This window comes from Podarcis bocagei, assembly GCF_964188305.1.
Source record: "Podarcis bocagei genome assembly, chromosome: 3".
Taxonomy (NCBI): Eukaryota; Metazoa; Chordata; class Lepidosauria; order Squamata; family Lacertidae; genus Podarcis; species Podarcis bocagei.
The window spans coordinates 28,370,406-28,386,862 of record NC_138127.1 but is presented as its reverse complement, the minus strand read 5'-3'; the positions used below and the strand labels follow the sequence as shown (position 1 = coordinate 28,386,862).

The window sequence follows — 16,457 nt, the reverse complement described above, 5'->3', positions numbered from 1 at the left end:
TTGGGACCATGGAAAAATAAGAAGAAAGAGGACTCTGAGCGTTACACAGCAGCAATTTAGCTGTCAAAACAAATGAAGCTTAGAAAGAAACAGCAGATTAAGTATTCAGCAAAGCACAGAAACAGTCAATCGATTCATGTTCACATACCTCTAACCAGTCAACAAGGTTAATTAATCTGCCACACTCCAAATGAAGCTTGTATGCTATACAGATATCGGGAGCTGCATTAGAAATGCACCCTGCATCAGTTTTCAAGGATTCATTCTGATAAACAAAATTCATAGTGAGAATGAGACTTATGCATGTACATTTCATTTATATGCTAATAACGCCATCATCCCAGACCCACCAAGCAAATGTTATGCTAAGCCACTTCCCAACCTCTGGACATCACAATCATAACGTATGCCACTATGTCAGAAAGCTGTTAACTTCATCCAGCCTTCTGAAATATTCATCTACTCATCTCTGCTCTTACACCAGGCATAGTAGCTGCAAGTGCAGTATGCAGCTGACACAGTTCACTTTTTTCTCAACTCAGCTCTGGATTTTCCTTGGGGCAAGTGTGAGGAAGAGTAAATAGGGTCATTTGTGCCGGGTAGCAGCAGTCAGGAAAATGGAGCTGTTGGGAAGGGCAAGAGTCATGGCAACAGGTGCTAGGGAAAGGTTGCTAAGGAGGAGAAGGCGGTTAGGAAAGGGTCAGCTGGGAGAGAAGAGGGTTAGGGAGGAACCAAGCACAAAGAAAAAGCTTTTCTCTCTTAGCTGACAGACTGGTTTTGAAAACCACCTGATCATTCAGGAGGGCTGCAGGATGGCAGTGAGGGCCCTACTACTTGAAAGTCTAGTGCAACCAACAGCTGCAGTATATTATTCATCTTGACGTGAGACACAGCACACACAGCAAGACCCCAAAGAAGGGACATGACATTTTATATTGTCTAAGGTTTAAACACCTTTTTCACCTTATGACTTATACCATTGTTCTTTTTCTTTTTTGTAAAATGCCCTGAGACATTTTGGGGAAGGGTAGATAATGAACTAAAAGACCTAGAACAGCCTGACAAAAGATTAAAGGAGGACACCCAGGATGGTCAGAGAAGGGCTAGGTATGACAACGCTATGCACAAAGGCTAGGAAGGAGGCAGGCAGACAAACTGGACAAGACATCTAGTTTGGCCTCTAGCAGCATTCCAACCTGGGAGGAAACACAGTGGGAAATTCCACATATTGCTGTGCCTCTTACAGAATCAATACAATGATAAAAATGTGCAGAAATCATCTCCAGTCATTATTGTTTTTACTTAATTAGCTGTCTTTTATTTAATTCCATAAAATATTGACTGTAAAAAACAAAACCCTAAAAATAAGGCTAATCTAATACAAGCAACATCCTGCAGCCCCATTAACCCTCAAGACAAGGTCCTGCTGTAGACATTACTTATGACACTGTCCTCTTGCACTCCAGGAGGAAAATTTTTGACTGTGAATTTTGACCTAGAATGAAAGATGAGGTGAGGCAAGTCATTTTTGGTTGATAGCCCCTTAAAGGGGTCATGCGGGTTCACTGTGGTGGGTAAAGCTGGGGATTTGCCCAGTTGATGCTTTAGCCACACATGTGAAAAGATGGAGAGATTAGCATAAACATGATCCTAACATTCTTCAAGGACTGGTACATAATATTACCAGGAGAAATAGTATCTATGTAATCAGTAATGTCTAGATTTTATACAGCCTACATCTTTTATAGTTATATTTATCAAGATAATTTTTTATCTTAGTTTTATAATTCATGAAAGAACAAAATGTACTGAATTCATACTATGAAAAGCTATTTCTTTCTGTCAAAACACAATTAAATACTAGTAGTGCACTGGAATAACAGAGATTACTACTCATAGATACCCGAAACAGTTGCCCAAAGCACATAAGAAATTAATCAGATATGCCAGGCCAAAGACTTGGCTTTTTATCAAATATATTGGAACTTGAATTAAGCTTGTTTTTCCCATCTAAATTGTGTAACACTGCATAAAATCAGATAACTGATAAGATCAAATAAATAAAACAGGCACATAGACAATTTACATTCTTTTCCCAACCTGGCTCTTGTCAATTTATATTCCACGACTTAACTCAATGCAGCAAATAAAAATAGGTTTATTTTTATAATATATCTTAAAAAAGGAAATGCTATCTGCCTGCAAAAGTCTCCTCCTTTTTCTTTGTCAGCATGTGGATACTTTTATTAAGGAACTGATAAAAGTGCTTCAGTGGAAGAAGATCTGTCGTTGAAAAATTCAATAACAACAGGCAACAGATATTTTAGCAGATAATTTTCAGTATCTCAGGAGGTTAAGAGAAAAATCTTGTGACAGGCTTGTCTATGGATCTTACAAAATCTAGGTTTTTATTAAATAAAAGCCATGGGAGTGATCATGGGACAGGATTACTCAATTCACAAAGTCAAAAAAATGATTCACAAGTATTTAAGAACAGCCACCTTGTGATCGTTTTGCATGATCCAAGCACAGTGCCACGATTTTCAAATGATTACATTATGGAACACACTCCACGACCCCTAACTGAGATTCTAAATACCATTTAGCAACATTTCAAGCGATAAGATGCTGTGGGGCTCATCATGTTGAACCCAATGAAGGAAGCCAGGGGAGGACAGCATTAAACATAGTTAGGGATCGCCAGGTACAAGGAGGGTGTGGGCACATTGCTTAGCCGCCCATTTCTTACCTTCAGGTAGAAATATGGATTGTTGAGAGCAGTGTGAAGAGCAACACGTGGGGCAGCATTCAAATGTTCACGGAGGGTATTAGCTGCGCTGAAATACATCACTTCATGCAATGTCTGCATCTCTGCAGGCGCAAGGTAATTTCTGAAAAACCACCAATGAATAAAGGGCAGGAGAGAGACTAGTATTACACATGGATTTTTTTCTTAATTCCTACTACAATCACAGTGTTCATCAACCAACAAGGCATATACATTTTGCAATGAACTCTGATACCATGTAGACAAATGGCTAGATGCCATAAACAGAAATTATTGGGGGCTTTTCATTGTAATTTTGGCAATGAAAAGTTCTGACTCTTTCTCTCTCGCAAGTTGTTACAAACAATCTGCACACACCACTGGCAATCTCACTTTATGGAAATGACTAGCAATTGAAGGACTAAAGTCATCAATTGTTACCCACAACATTTACCACATTTTGTCCCATTTTCAGATTCCTCCAAAATGTGATCTGTGCAGATTTAACTCCTCTACATATTTGCAGCAGTTGTAAAACACACCTCAGTAGCTTTTAAAAAACGCGACTTGGGTCCAGTATCTGTTTGCTAATCTGTGCCCTATCAAATATAGGAGGATGAAAAGTCTCCTAGTCTGTAGTGACACGTTACTTAACAACTTCTCTGCCTGTTTTCTTTTTCTTCTGTCTTTCAATCTTTCCTCTTGGGAGAGCTACTTAACACAACATTCTGTAGGTGATTTCCTTATTAAAGCTGTATTTCGATCTTAGTTGATTTTCCATGAACCAAAGTGAAACTGAAAAACATCCAAAGCAAATAAAAACCCTGATTTATTGAATAAGCCATGTTTATAAACTATTCAGCCACAACCCCCATAGTTAATGCTACTGCACTCCACAGCTGTCTTATTATGACACCCATCAGTTATCATCATGTGCTACTCCCTCCTATTGCCCTTGACCCTCCATCCTGCCAGACTGCTATTTAGTTGACAACATTCTTTGTTCCTGATGCAATGTTGGGCCAATTTCAAGTTCAAGTTAAGAACACAATGTATTGGCATGAAACAGAGTGGTTTTCTGCAGATACTTTTTACCCAATTTTATCATTTCCAATCTGGGCTTAGTTCAGATTTGTTGGATTGGGAATGAATCTTGTGTGTGCACCTCCCTCCCCTCCTATTGCACAGGGATGAGGGAATTAGAGGAAGGAAGCTGTGCACATTTGCCTTGGTTGAACAAACCATGGTTCGTCACAGCTGAACCGCGCCTTTGTCTACCGTTGAACTAAATTTGTTACGCAAAGTTGTATAACCAAGTCAGGAAGAAAGCAAAGCTAACCTTACAAGGCCATCTACAAAGTCAACCACTTCAAAACGAAGCATTTCAAATTTTGTTAGTTTCTTAAGCTTTCTTGATTCCTTCATCTCCAGCAGGGTCTAAAGCAAAACAAAAGAGGAATTTCCAAGTAGTTATGTTGAGTAAATCACTTGGCAATGCTAATGAGGTTATTAGATTTTTTTAAAATGGAAAAGAAAAAGCTTATTATTGAGGATTTCAGTGATAAATAATAAAGAGGATTAGCTTGATGACAAAATAGTATTGTGTTCCTTAACTAGTACAGTTGCACTTTTACAAGTATTAACAACTATCATGTAAGTGAAATTTTATTGGACTAGAACTAACACAGTTTCCACAAACTCATGACCACCTGATACAGAAATTCCAGGCAATTCTTTCCTTCTAAAATTCATCAGTTGTGATTCTATTACAGCAAACAGAAAGAATAATATACTGATCTAAGCAAGCAAGTGAAGCTCTTGGGTTTTCTTAAAATCTGCTTTACACTTCAATCCTGATTTGTAGATAGATTGACCAATCAAGCTGAGCCAAAGGGCTAGCTCTCCATGGCAGATCCTCAATTACTCAGGATCTGAGGTTACTGCCAGTGCTTATGTGACTGCTACATCTTTGTAGCAAGATTTTTTCCATCAATTCCTTCCTTCCCAATGAGTATGTAGTACCACATGCTTGAACAATGGAGATTGTTTATGTTGATGGGCCTCTCTCTAACTAGGTATTTCCTTTGAATTATACCTTTCATCCAAAACTCAGCACATGGTTCCATGCTACTATGTCCTTACAACTAATATGCAAAGTTGATTGGGCTGAGAAGTAGTGACTGGCCCAAGGTCAGCTATTGTGAAGCAAGAGCCATAAATTGCTGCCTCTTACTGGTATAACTTCAGATTATTCACTTTTGAAGAAAAAAAAACCAAGCCCCGGAGCACCTTGAGATTAAAACTTACCAATAATGCAAAATTCAATTAGTACCTGCACCCTGCGATATTTTGCACAAGGGAGAGGAAAACATTTGTGCCAAGCAAAACCCAACTCCTACTCTCAGCATTAATCAAATCATATTATCATCCACTTCTGCACAAGTTGTAACATCTGGGTGTTCAGAGAATTCAGTATATTTTGACAAGAATGGGCATGGTAAAGAACACACCAAGAAGGAAAACGCTGGGTTGGGGAGGACCCTGTCCCTTCGCTACATTGGCCTGTGTCAGAATTTCAAGATCACACTGTGTTGAAGCTGAAACTGCTCGCTTTATCTGGTTTGAATTCCAAAGGTGCTTAAAATACGGCCATCAGTCTAGCTAATAATATTTTCATTCCTAGGTAGCCTGACCTTTTGCAGGTGATAAAGATCTGTCTTCTTCTGAAGTTCTTGTAGTGAGGAGATGGGCTCCTCTTGACCACCATTGGCTTCTGCTATCAGAATAAGAACAGGGGGTCAGTCAGACAGAAAACTGTGTGGGTTATGTGAGCTGCTACTGCCTGTCCATGGAAGGAAGAGAAAGGTGCAAACAGTTAAGTGGAAAACAGATGACAATATGTTTTGAGAAATTTGCAATCCCCTTCTCTCCCTGCCCCCATCAATTTCCTGCATTCAAACAGGACAGCTTAAGAACTTCCTAGTCAAAGAAGAATAAGAGATAAGATGCATCAAGACTGAAATCCCTGTGCATCACTTAATCCCATATTAAATCTTATTGGGCACATTCTTGGAAACTAAACTGCTCTGTTCCATTGCCTTCCAGAGCTTTTGTTTATTGTTAAACACACACATATATACTTTTAGGAGCTGTATTCAATTAAGTCATCTGCAGAGTAGACCCACTGATATTAATGGCTGTAACTGATTTAGCTACACTAATCTCAGTGGGTCTACTCTTAGTATAACTTAGCAGGATACAACGTTTTGTGCCTCACCCCACTCCACTGCCCCTATGTAAAATATTTAGAAAGAAAAGAGGCTTATTTTCTACTGCCTCAAGCACCAAAGATTTACGGAATTAAAAGTACACAAAAATAAAGCACAGAGCTCAACTACAGCTTTCTGATTCATATTTGGATGATTTCCACCTATTCCCATTGACGGCACGCATAAGATGGTTCTCCTCAAAATCTTCACATATTCCTATATTTGCAATTCTATTCTCACATCTGTTGAGCCCTTGATTATGAGGTTTCAGCATTAAGCTCTTTAACAGATTTAAACCTCATGTTTGCCAATTGCCTAATACATGTAGTCTTCGCACAAAACTTCTATTTCTTACAAATCAAAATAATCCTCGCCTCTGTTTATGTATTTCCCTTTGATGAGCTCACAGGTGGAAAAGAGTCACTGGTTAAATATCTGGGGTCTTTTTTCAGAACATCGAAAACAGCAAATAATGCTTCCAAGAATAATACATTTTAATAACATCTGCAGACTGCTAATTTTAAGCAGTCTTGCTAGCCCCTATTTATATCTTGCCTTTCCTCTGAGGAACTCAGTGGCATACATAGTTCTCCCTCAAGCCTGTGAGGTAGTTTAGGCTGAGAAAGAGTGACTGGACCAAGGTCTTTGTGAGCTTCATGGCTGGGTGAAAATTTGAACCCAGGTCTCCCAAGTCCTAACCTGACACTAACCACTTCACCACACAACTCTCATGTAAAGAAGAGCTATAAACACTTTGAGGATACTGAGGTGAACCGATTCAGTCAGCAGCTGAATTGTGGTGTGCTGACTCCAACTAAGTCATATTCCAAGGAGGCCCACTGAAAACCATGCACAGAAGTAACCTAACTCCATTGATTTCAAGGTGTCCTCTTAAAGTATTAAGAGTGGGTTGGCTACAACCTACACTGGACAGTTAGAGTAAACATTACTCAAGTTAAAGTTCTCTTTATTCAAGTTGTATCATTTAAGAAATGTATAAAATCTTTTGCTAAGGAACGGGCCAGAAATCCAAAAATAAGCCAGTATTTGGCCATTTTTGTTACTCTGGTTATCAATGTGGGTAGGCAGACAAGCAAAACCTTTGTAAATGGGCATAGGTCAAAAACCACATAAATGAAACCACTGCTTCGTAAACACCAGATTCATTTTTTTTATTCAGCAACAGTTATTGAGTAGGTGGCCAAATGCAGGGGCAGTGCAAGGCCTGAAAACTAACATTTCTCCTATTTAGTTTAAGCTGTGTACGATAAGGGCAGATCTAATTGGAGTAATGCTCAGCAAATGGCAGTCTGCCTTATCTTAACAAGCAGTGCTGGTCTGTGGTATTATCACAGGCTGTCTAGAAATCGTGTAGTACAGTAAAATAAATTAGGCTACCCCTATAAAAAAAAAGGACAATGACAATGACCTGTTGCTGCAGGTCTGCATGTTAGCTGTACACAAAAAAACCCACAGCCACTTTCTTATTTGCATTACTACTTCAGGAATTCATTTTCTAAAATTAAACAGGCCTGCTGCTGACTTATTTCAGAAAAGTTGGGAAGCCTACAGACTTCATGACTATCTACTTTCCTCGGCTGCTGTAACTGTGACAAACATTTCAATAATTCTTTTGTCTGCCAATAGTTTCTTCTTCTAACGGTGCCCAGTATACTGAAGCTATTTTCCAAATTTTCAGTGAGAATGGTGACTGATGCTGGGAATGGACTTTAAATTTCTAACACAAACTGGTACAAAATACCTTCAAGATTCCTAAATTGGTCCAGGTACTGCTTCAGTTTCTCTGAAGGGATTTTAAGATGTTCTGAAGGAGAGGAAGTAATAATCTCCACACATTTTTCAAGAATCACCACCAACTCATCCTTGGCCATCATCCTGAAAAAATAGCCCAACAATGTTAGTAACTTATTACAGACACAGTAAACTGCTTGAAGCATTTAGCAGAATGCCTGGCCTTTTGTCTAGCATTTTTGCAAAAGCATGGAAAACTCATAACGGTTTTCAAGCTACCAGTTTTATTGTTTAAGAATGTGGACTATTAAGAAACAAAGCTAAAACCATTTAAGTATCTGGGTTGTATTCAATGCTGCTGTTCCATTTGCTTGTGCAATAGAATTTCTTCTTCCTCTCCTGTGGAGCCTCAAAATCTGTTCCAGAGGGTGCAGATTTTGGGGGCCCGCAGGGAGAGGAGAGAAAAGGAACATCCTGTTGTGAGAGTGGAATGTCATTTGTTGAGCATTGGCTATAACCCACTATTCCCTACTTGGCTAGTTACAAAACTGTGCACTATATATGATGCAACTCTAAGAGCTCACAGATACTCTTAACTTAGCCATTGCTTAGTTCCTAGTGATTTCAAAGGTAACTACATTCAATTAACTTAATCTGGATTCCACTCTTTATAATCTACAAATCTCAAATAGTTTTATTCTGAATCTTCTCCATTAGTAAAAATCCTTTCATTCAAACTCAAGATATTTCAACACAGCGCATTCAGGGCTACTGTAAGAACATTGTGAAGATGGGAAATTACACAGAAATGTCACCAGGGATAGCTAGATACAATAAGAGCCCTGATGGGAAGGCTCACAGCAAAAACTTCTAAATCAAAACCATACCCTCAAAATCCTCACATCTATAGCTGAAAGTACGTATATACATATGCACACACCAATGACAGCCAGAGTAATGTAGTGAGAATAGAGTGTCAGGCTTGAAACAGGAAGTTCTAGGTTCAAAATCTCAGTATCTTAATCCAATTACTCATTTTTACTTGCTTCACTGGCTTGTTCACATAATAAAATGGGGGAGGGAGCCATGTTTGTTGTCCCAAAATCCTTGGAGAAAACGGGTGGGGATGAAATGTAATAGGATACAGTGAACAGAACTAAGAGCTCAATGGTTTTCCTCACAGCGTTACTAAGCATGAATGAAAAATTAGAGTTTGGCTCTGTATCCCTGCTGGCAACCCCACTATAAAGGATAGAAATGTAAATTAAAAACATCCACTTTATCAAAGAGAAACAATGCGGTCAGTTACAAAAAAGCTTCCTGTTTGGCAACATTCTTGAGTTCTTCTTGAATAGCAGATGGAGGCATTTAAAATATCGAAAACACAAGAAGAGAATGGAAAGAAGGCTACCTCACCAGCTGAATAGCTGACTCATATTCTTCTGTTTCCCACACTTTCTTTTCCAAACATGTGCAATATAACTCTCTGATCTGTTAAATAGAAGAGAACGTTTTACAAGCATGGAATAGACTAAATTTAGCATTTTAAAAAAATCTAAAACACAAAGGGCTAAGTTGTCACTGTTTTCATGAAAAGCTGGAAGTCCTCAGAACTCACTGACCTCAAATGTGGATGACTCAACACCATTCAGATCTTTAAAATGGGGTAGGGGGCACTGGTGGAGGAAGAGGTGTGCGGGGGGAGCGCCCCACCCCTGGCAGCGCGATCCTGGCAGCGTGCCATCGCGGCTGCCCCCCGCCTGCGCTGGCCGCTCCGCCCCCTCAGGCAGAGCGCCACGCCCCAGGACGCATGTCAGCCCCGCCCCCGCCTGCTCTCTGCCCCCCAGTGCCGGAGCATGAAGCTCCACCACTGGCAGGGAGAGTGTTTGTAGCCCAAGACCCAGATTACAAAGAAAACCAATTCAGTTGAAAATGATGGTAAGGAAAAGGAAAATGATGAATATCATACCCTCAAAAATCCTGGGAGTGCAAATTAGGACATGACCTCCCTTCTGCCGCACCATTCTGCTGGCCTCCCCCCCCCCCACCCCCTGCACCATTCCGCCCCTGCCTGCCTGTGTGCACCACTGCTGCTTCCCCCTCCACATCATCCCACCGCACTTACACACTGCTTCCCCGCCGCATCTTGCCAACAGCAGCCCTTTACCCACCACTGCCCACTGCCACACACACACACACACACACTTCCGGAAGCAGTGCCGGAGGAATAGGAGAATGCAGCACCAACAAACTTGCGTCTTTTGGTTTGGCACTCTTTTGGTTCCCAGGTGAGTGTGGCACTGGCTTCCAGAAGTACACTGGTGGCTGTGGCAGCAACGGTGGTGAGAACCAAAATGGGACTTCGGGACTGGCACCAGAAGCCAAGTGGCTTCTGTAAATCTAGGGTGTCCTGCCCCAAACAGGACACTTGTGTGATATGGGATATGCATAAATCTACACTACAGACGTAAGCTACTTTAACTGTCCCTTGGGAAATGTACCGTATTTTTTGCTCTATAAGACACACCAGACCACAAGATGCACCTAGTTTTTGAGGGAGGAAAACAAGAAAAAAAATATTCTGATTGATATATTCTGATAAATAAAATACTCTGATTCCATAATGATTACATTATGGAACACACTCCACGACCCATTACTGAAATTCTAAATACCATTTACCAGATTTTCCACTCTATAAGATGCACCAGACCACAAGTTTTTGGAGGAGGAAAACAAGAAAAAAAATAGTTTGAATCTCAGAAGCCAGAACAGCAAGAGGGATCGCTATGCAGTGAAAGCAGCAACCCCTCTTGCTGTTCTGGCTTCTGGGATAGCTGCACAGCCTGCATGCGCTCCATAGGACGCACACACACTTTCCCTTACTTTTTAGGAGGGAAAAAGTGAGTTATAGAGCAAAAAATACGGTATCTTTTATTATTTCCTAGCCCTTTAACTAGAGTACAGTTTCAATAATAATAATAATAATAATAATAATAATAATAATAATAATAATAATTTATTATTTATACCCCGCCCATCTGGCTGGGTTTCCCCAGCCATTCTGGGCGGCTTCCAACAAAATATTAAAATACAATAGTCTGTTAAACATTAAAAAGCTTCCGTAAATAGGGCTGCCTCCAGATGTCTTCTAACAGTCTGGTAGTTGTTTTTCTCTTTGACATCTGGTGGGAGGGCGTTCCACAGGACAGGTGCCACTACTGAGAAGGCTCTCTGCCTGGTTCCCTGTAACTTGGCTTCTCGCAGCGAGGGAACTGCCAGAAGGCCCTCGGTGCTGGACCTCAATGTCCAGGCAGAACGATGGGGGTGGAGATGCTCCTTCAAGTACTGTACTGACTTCCAGAAGGATGCCAAAGCAATTAGATGGCTCCAAATCTTTGATCCTCCAGAGCTACGCAGAACAGAACTCCATGAACTGAACGCTTTCCTGCATGGGTAATGATTTTTGCTAAATCTCCTCTCTCTGAAAATCTGCTTGAGACACTTGGGAGATCATCTTGAACAGTTTAGGAGGTAGCTCTGGGGGACAGGAGGTAGGAAAAAGATAAGCAGAAGTCACCTCTTCCTCCCACCATGTAAGCATCTGGTTCACAGAGGACTCTCTGCAGGTCCAACTGCAGCCTTTCCATTTGTGGCCAGCAGGTTAAGATGCAACCCAATACAACTAGGCCTAAAAACCTAAGTGTTTGCTTCAGAGTCAAGAAGACACTGAGATGGATGTACATGCACGGATATTGGGTGATGCTAACAGTAAAAAGAAAGAAAAATAAACTCAATAGTGCTTGGGCTCTATTGCAGATAGTGAAGCAGCAGGACTGCAAAATGAATTCAAACTCCTCAAGATGTGAAAACATGAAGCAGAAAAGATTTGTACATACTTGTTTGCCTAATGGATACTTGGGAAGAGAAGATGTGAAAGCATGAAGACAACACAGAATTGGAAAATAATTTTCATGGTAAGTATGTAGGTCTTGCAGCAATTCTTGTGTTGTTTCCTAAATTGATAAAGCAAAATGTCTGATTAGCCTACTACTTGCTACAGCAAGTCCAACTGTACAAGTTATAGCACAATTTGATACATGTCTACTCAAAGTTCAATGAAATTTACTCCCAGGTAAGTGTGTATAGGGTTACAGTCTTAGGAGTTGTGCTGGAATGCCAATAACTTTTTTTAAAAAAGTTTCTTGTCCTCAAGAAAATAATCTTGAAAATGTCCACCCACCCTATTGCTGATTGGATCCAAGTAAGATAAAGTTTTGTTCCCTAAGGCTGAAAAGAAAAGGCCATAATCTACATTTAAACACAGACTCAGGATAGCATTTTCAATCTACTAAAAAACAAAAAAAAAAAACAACCACCCCAAAACCCCCACCTTACAAACTGTTTCTACTTCTGATGCGTGCCTTTTTATTCTGATAATGGTTTATAAAAATTAACTTGTTGCACAGAAAGGGTTGGGGGAGAAAGCTGGATGATATGAACCACCATCACAAATATTTTGCATATTCAATACCAAATTAATTCAAAATAATGATTCTGTAGTGACAAATCAGGAAAAGGCTGTTTTAAATACCTATGAAGAAGAGACACACAAAGTAGAAAGAACTGTTATTTATATTCTGCAAATGGAGTACAATGAACTCTATTCATACGTGCTAGCTAGCTTATAATGAACAAATAATAGTAACCATCTGTAACAGAAGTAAAGCTACTTTGCAGGCAGGAGAAAGACGGGCTCAAGGGTGAAAGTGAGAGGTGCTTCCTAGACCAATCCCTGGGCAATCTTTCTTCAAAGAATCTGCCTCCTAGTGGATGTAAAGGAGTACACCCACAATATCCAGGGCAGTGGGTGGCAACTATCAGAGAGAAAGCAATGACCTTTTCTATTCTCCCCATTTTACTACTATTATTTTACACCAGTTTGGTATAGAGGTGAATAACAGACTCTCTTCCCTTAAAAGAAATCCACTACTGTGGCAGAAAATAAAAAGTCTTCAATAAAGCAACTACTTCTTAAACAGTGAATCTTCAAAATTATATGATAAGCAACTTAAACTTTTAATGGTTTGGATCAAGACTTAACTATACCTAGGAGCAGACCCATTGAAATCAATGTGTCTTAAATTAGTCGTGATTAAAGATCTCCTGTAGGAAGTTCATTTGTGTTTGAGATTGCCTTACAACTCCAACAAGCTGTGCCCCTGTGTGTCTGAAGCTCAAACTTCTTATCTCTTGGCTGAAATGAATCTCATTGTTCTTCCTATAAAAGCCAACAAATAAAACTATGTGTGTATGTAGTCAAACACTTAATGCCTGCCTTTATACAGGGAACAGCAGACTACATAAATTTTTGGCAAAGACTGAAAACTTAGTGCCATAACAAAGCCCGACAAATTTTCTTATAATTTGCAGATGGAAGAAGTCAGTATTTTGAGAAGTTAGTCCATTTGTTCTATTCTAGCAGAATTATATGATCTGAGATTATATCTTCCTATCACACAAAATTTACTTTAGAGATCTTCAGCCCCTTACAGATATACAGAGGAAATCCATTTGTGTGCCAGTTCTGCTAAATTTATTGGATGCATCTGACAGATAATTTTGTGCTATGGCCTTCTATTTGATGGTATTGGGTTGTTTTTGGCAGGTTTTTCTATTAAGTTCAACCGTTGTTATAACTTTGAAATAAAGTTTGACAATTCCCAAAGGAGGAAGATTTAATTTCGGTTTTATGAAAGCCTTATCTAAGCTGGAAAGACGCAGCACTGAATCACTGGTGCTTTCACTGCCCTTGTTTGCCACTCTGTCTCTCATTTGATGAATGATTTCTAGCAGATAAAGATGACTTGAGGAGGGTGATTTTCCAAAGAGAATCTTTCACTTCCAAGACAACAGAGCAGCATTTTAATGCATATCAGGTATAAATCTTTCTGGAAATTCTGCATTATATCGTATAAAAAACTGGACCTCAGTTGACTTTTCTAAGGCTCATGAATTTCTGTATATAAACATCTGAAGCTGTAATTCATTCCGTACTCAACAGTAAGCCTCACTAAACTGTATGGGATTGACTTCTGAATACATAAAAAAGTAGCACAGTGCTGCTGGAAGGATATAATCCTATGCATGCTCAGGTTGAAGAGACAAGCCGTACTTAGTGAATGGGCTGGTTAAACATAACACATGAAAATATGGGTTTGGCTCACATTATCGAATGTGTAATATGAAAGACTTCAATGGAATGTAATTCTGCAACATCCGGGGGCTTTATATCAGGGCTGGGGACCAAACACAACCCTCTAGGTTTCTCCATATCCTCACTGGCCCTGCTTTTCACCCTCCTTGAGTGTTTCTGCACAGCTGGAAGGTGTCCTCAAACTCCAATGCTTCTTCTTACTTGGCCAGGTGGAGGATAAAAAGGGTGTGCGTGTGTGCCCACGCACATGTGTGTAGAAACTTGTCTACTGTACCAAAGTAACATTCACATTCATTGCTCTGCCTACTTTTGCCTCTTACCACCATGCAGCTCTCCACTGAGACAGGTTCCCCATTCCTGCTTTACACAGAAATGCATGTTATCCAAAAGATTTGTCATGCATTTTGTTGACCGCATGTTCATCAAACCCTGAACAATCACCAGATTCTAGGGAAAACCTTTGCATGTCCAACTACATGTGAAGAGGCCCCTCTCCCTACAAACATACCTGCTGTATGCATGGATACTGCAGGGGGGCTTAGATGGAGCAAGCAGTGCTGGGAGCAGGGCTGCTCCTTGGTCCCACTGCTCACTCTATGCTGTTTAGCACAGTAGGAAAGAATGCTTGAACTCAGGGGTTTAAAAGCTTAAGGGGGTTTTTCAGCCTACATTTTACCTTTAAACATTCATCATCAGTCAGCAGAACTGTCTGCTTGTTTGATACTTGGTTTTCAACAAACCTGAAGAGAAAAGAAAAGTGTGCTTCAAAAAAGGAAAAGCCAAACCAAACCATACAATATTTCTTTCATTTTTTTAAGGAAGTGACTTCATTACAGCATTTTGGAACCTTGGGAATCTACCAGTTTATACTAGATGAGCTGTTGTTATTGTCCCATCTGGAATACGCATGTTCTAAATTATAATAATAATGATGATGAAGAAGGATATTACATATTATCTTCCTAAACATAAGAGAAACTAACTATGGCTTGGATCTAGACTTTGCACTTGCTGGTGTAAGGGGTGGAAAAACTACCTTCTGCAAATTCTCCCTTCTTTCATGTACCCTACAAAAATCTGCTCCATAGAGTTGGGGGATCCTCTGGAATAGTGTTGGAGATGGAGTGGGGGACTGCAGGTGGAGAGGAGACCATCAAAGTCGTATAGTTAAACTACAGAGTTTGCTCTCACAAGAGGCAGCAATGGTCACCAACTTGGATGGCTTTAAAAAAGAAATAAACAAACTCATAGAGGATAAGGCTCTCAGTGGCTACTAGCCATGATGGCTATGCTCTGGCTCCATAGTCAGTGGCAGTAGGCTTTTGGATACCAGTTGCTGGAAACCAAAGAAGGTCTTATTTGCAGGCTTCCCATAGGCATCTGGCTGGCCACTGGGACAACAGAATGTTGGACTTAAGTGGGCCATTGGCCTGATGCGGTAGGTTTTTCTTACGTTCTTATCCCTCCCGCTTTCCACTATGGCATTTCCCAGCTACAGTGAGGGGGGAAAGTATCTGATCCCCTGCTAAATTTGCCCGCATGCCCTCTGACGAAGAAATGACCAGTCCATAATTTTAATGGTAGGTTTATTGTAGCGGTGAGAGACAGAATAACAACAGGGAAAACCCCAGAAACCCAGAAGACAGAATTATAATGAGTGAAATAAGTATTTGATCCCTTTGCAAAAGATGACTTAGTACTTGGTGGCAAAACCCTTGCTGGCAATTATAGAGGTCAGATGTTTCTTGTAGGTGGCCACCAGGTTTGCACACATCTCAGGAGGTATTTTGTCCCACTCCTCTTTGCAGATCCTCTCCAAGTTAGTAAGATTATGAGGCTGATGTGTAGCTACTCGAACCTTCAGCTCCCTCCACAGATTTTCGATGGGATTAAGGTCTGTAGACTGGCTAGGCTACTCCTGGACCTTAATTGTTGCTATTCTGTCTCTCACAGTTACAATAAACCTACCATTAAAATTATGGACTGGTCATTTCTTCGTCAGAGGGCAAACGGGAAAATTTAGCAGAGGATCAAATACTTTCCCCCCTCACTGTAGATCAAAAGGCTTTTGTGGACAGAAGGAGCTGTTTCATTCAAAAAAGCTGAGATCTGGATCTAACACAGTACTTTCCAGGCTATGTGTACCAGGTGGCAAATCAGACAGACAGACAGATAGTACTCGGGGGGGCGGGGGATATATCCATGTGCAATTTTGTGTTCACTTAATTCATTTCAATCAGAATTTCCATTAGAATTCCATTCATTTAGAATCTCTTAGATAAAGGTCTGGATGGTTGATAGCAACAACAGGGAGCTCAGTCTTGGAAATGAAGTAAAAAAAATGGAACTAAAGCAAGTTGATAGAGGGAAAGGCACAGGAAGATTAACTTTTTGACTATCGGAAATGCTGCTAAAGGTATGCTGCTATCAAGGAAAGTTGATTTTCGGCTTA

The 16,457-nt window shown here is 40.3% G+C and overlaps 1 protein-coding gene across 6 annotated transcripts in view; it reads right to left on the bottom strand.

Moving 5' to 3' along the window:
• Positions 1-16,457, bottom strand: part of ORC3 (origin recognition complex subunit 3) — a 37,061-nt gene that overhangs the window by 2,866 nt on the left and 17,738 nt on the right. For 4 of the 6 annotated variants that reach the window (XM_081187495.1, XM_081187498.1, XM_081187493.1 and 1 more), the window contains 8 exons: positions 14,682-14,745; positions 11,688-11,804; positions 9,200-9,279; positions 7,799-7,932; positions 5,461-5,543; positions 4,107-4,204; positions 2,750-2,891; positions 149-265 (listed from right to left, as the gene is read on the bottom strand). In XM_081187495.1, the coding sequence (XP_081043621.1) occupies positions 149-265; positions 2,750-2,891; positions 4,107-4,204; positions 5,461-5,543; positions 7,799-7,932; positions 9,200-9,279; positions 11,688-11,804; positions 14,682-14,745 (835 nt within the window). The remainder of the gene's footprint in view (positions 1-148; positions 266-2,749; positions 2,892-4,106; positions 4,205-5,460; positions 5,544-7,798; positions 7,933-9,199; positions 9,280-11,687; positions 11,805-14,681; positions 14,746-16,457) is intronic. The other 2 variants (XM_081187496.1, XM_081187494.1) reach the window with 1 other exon arrangement.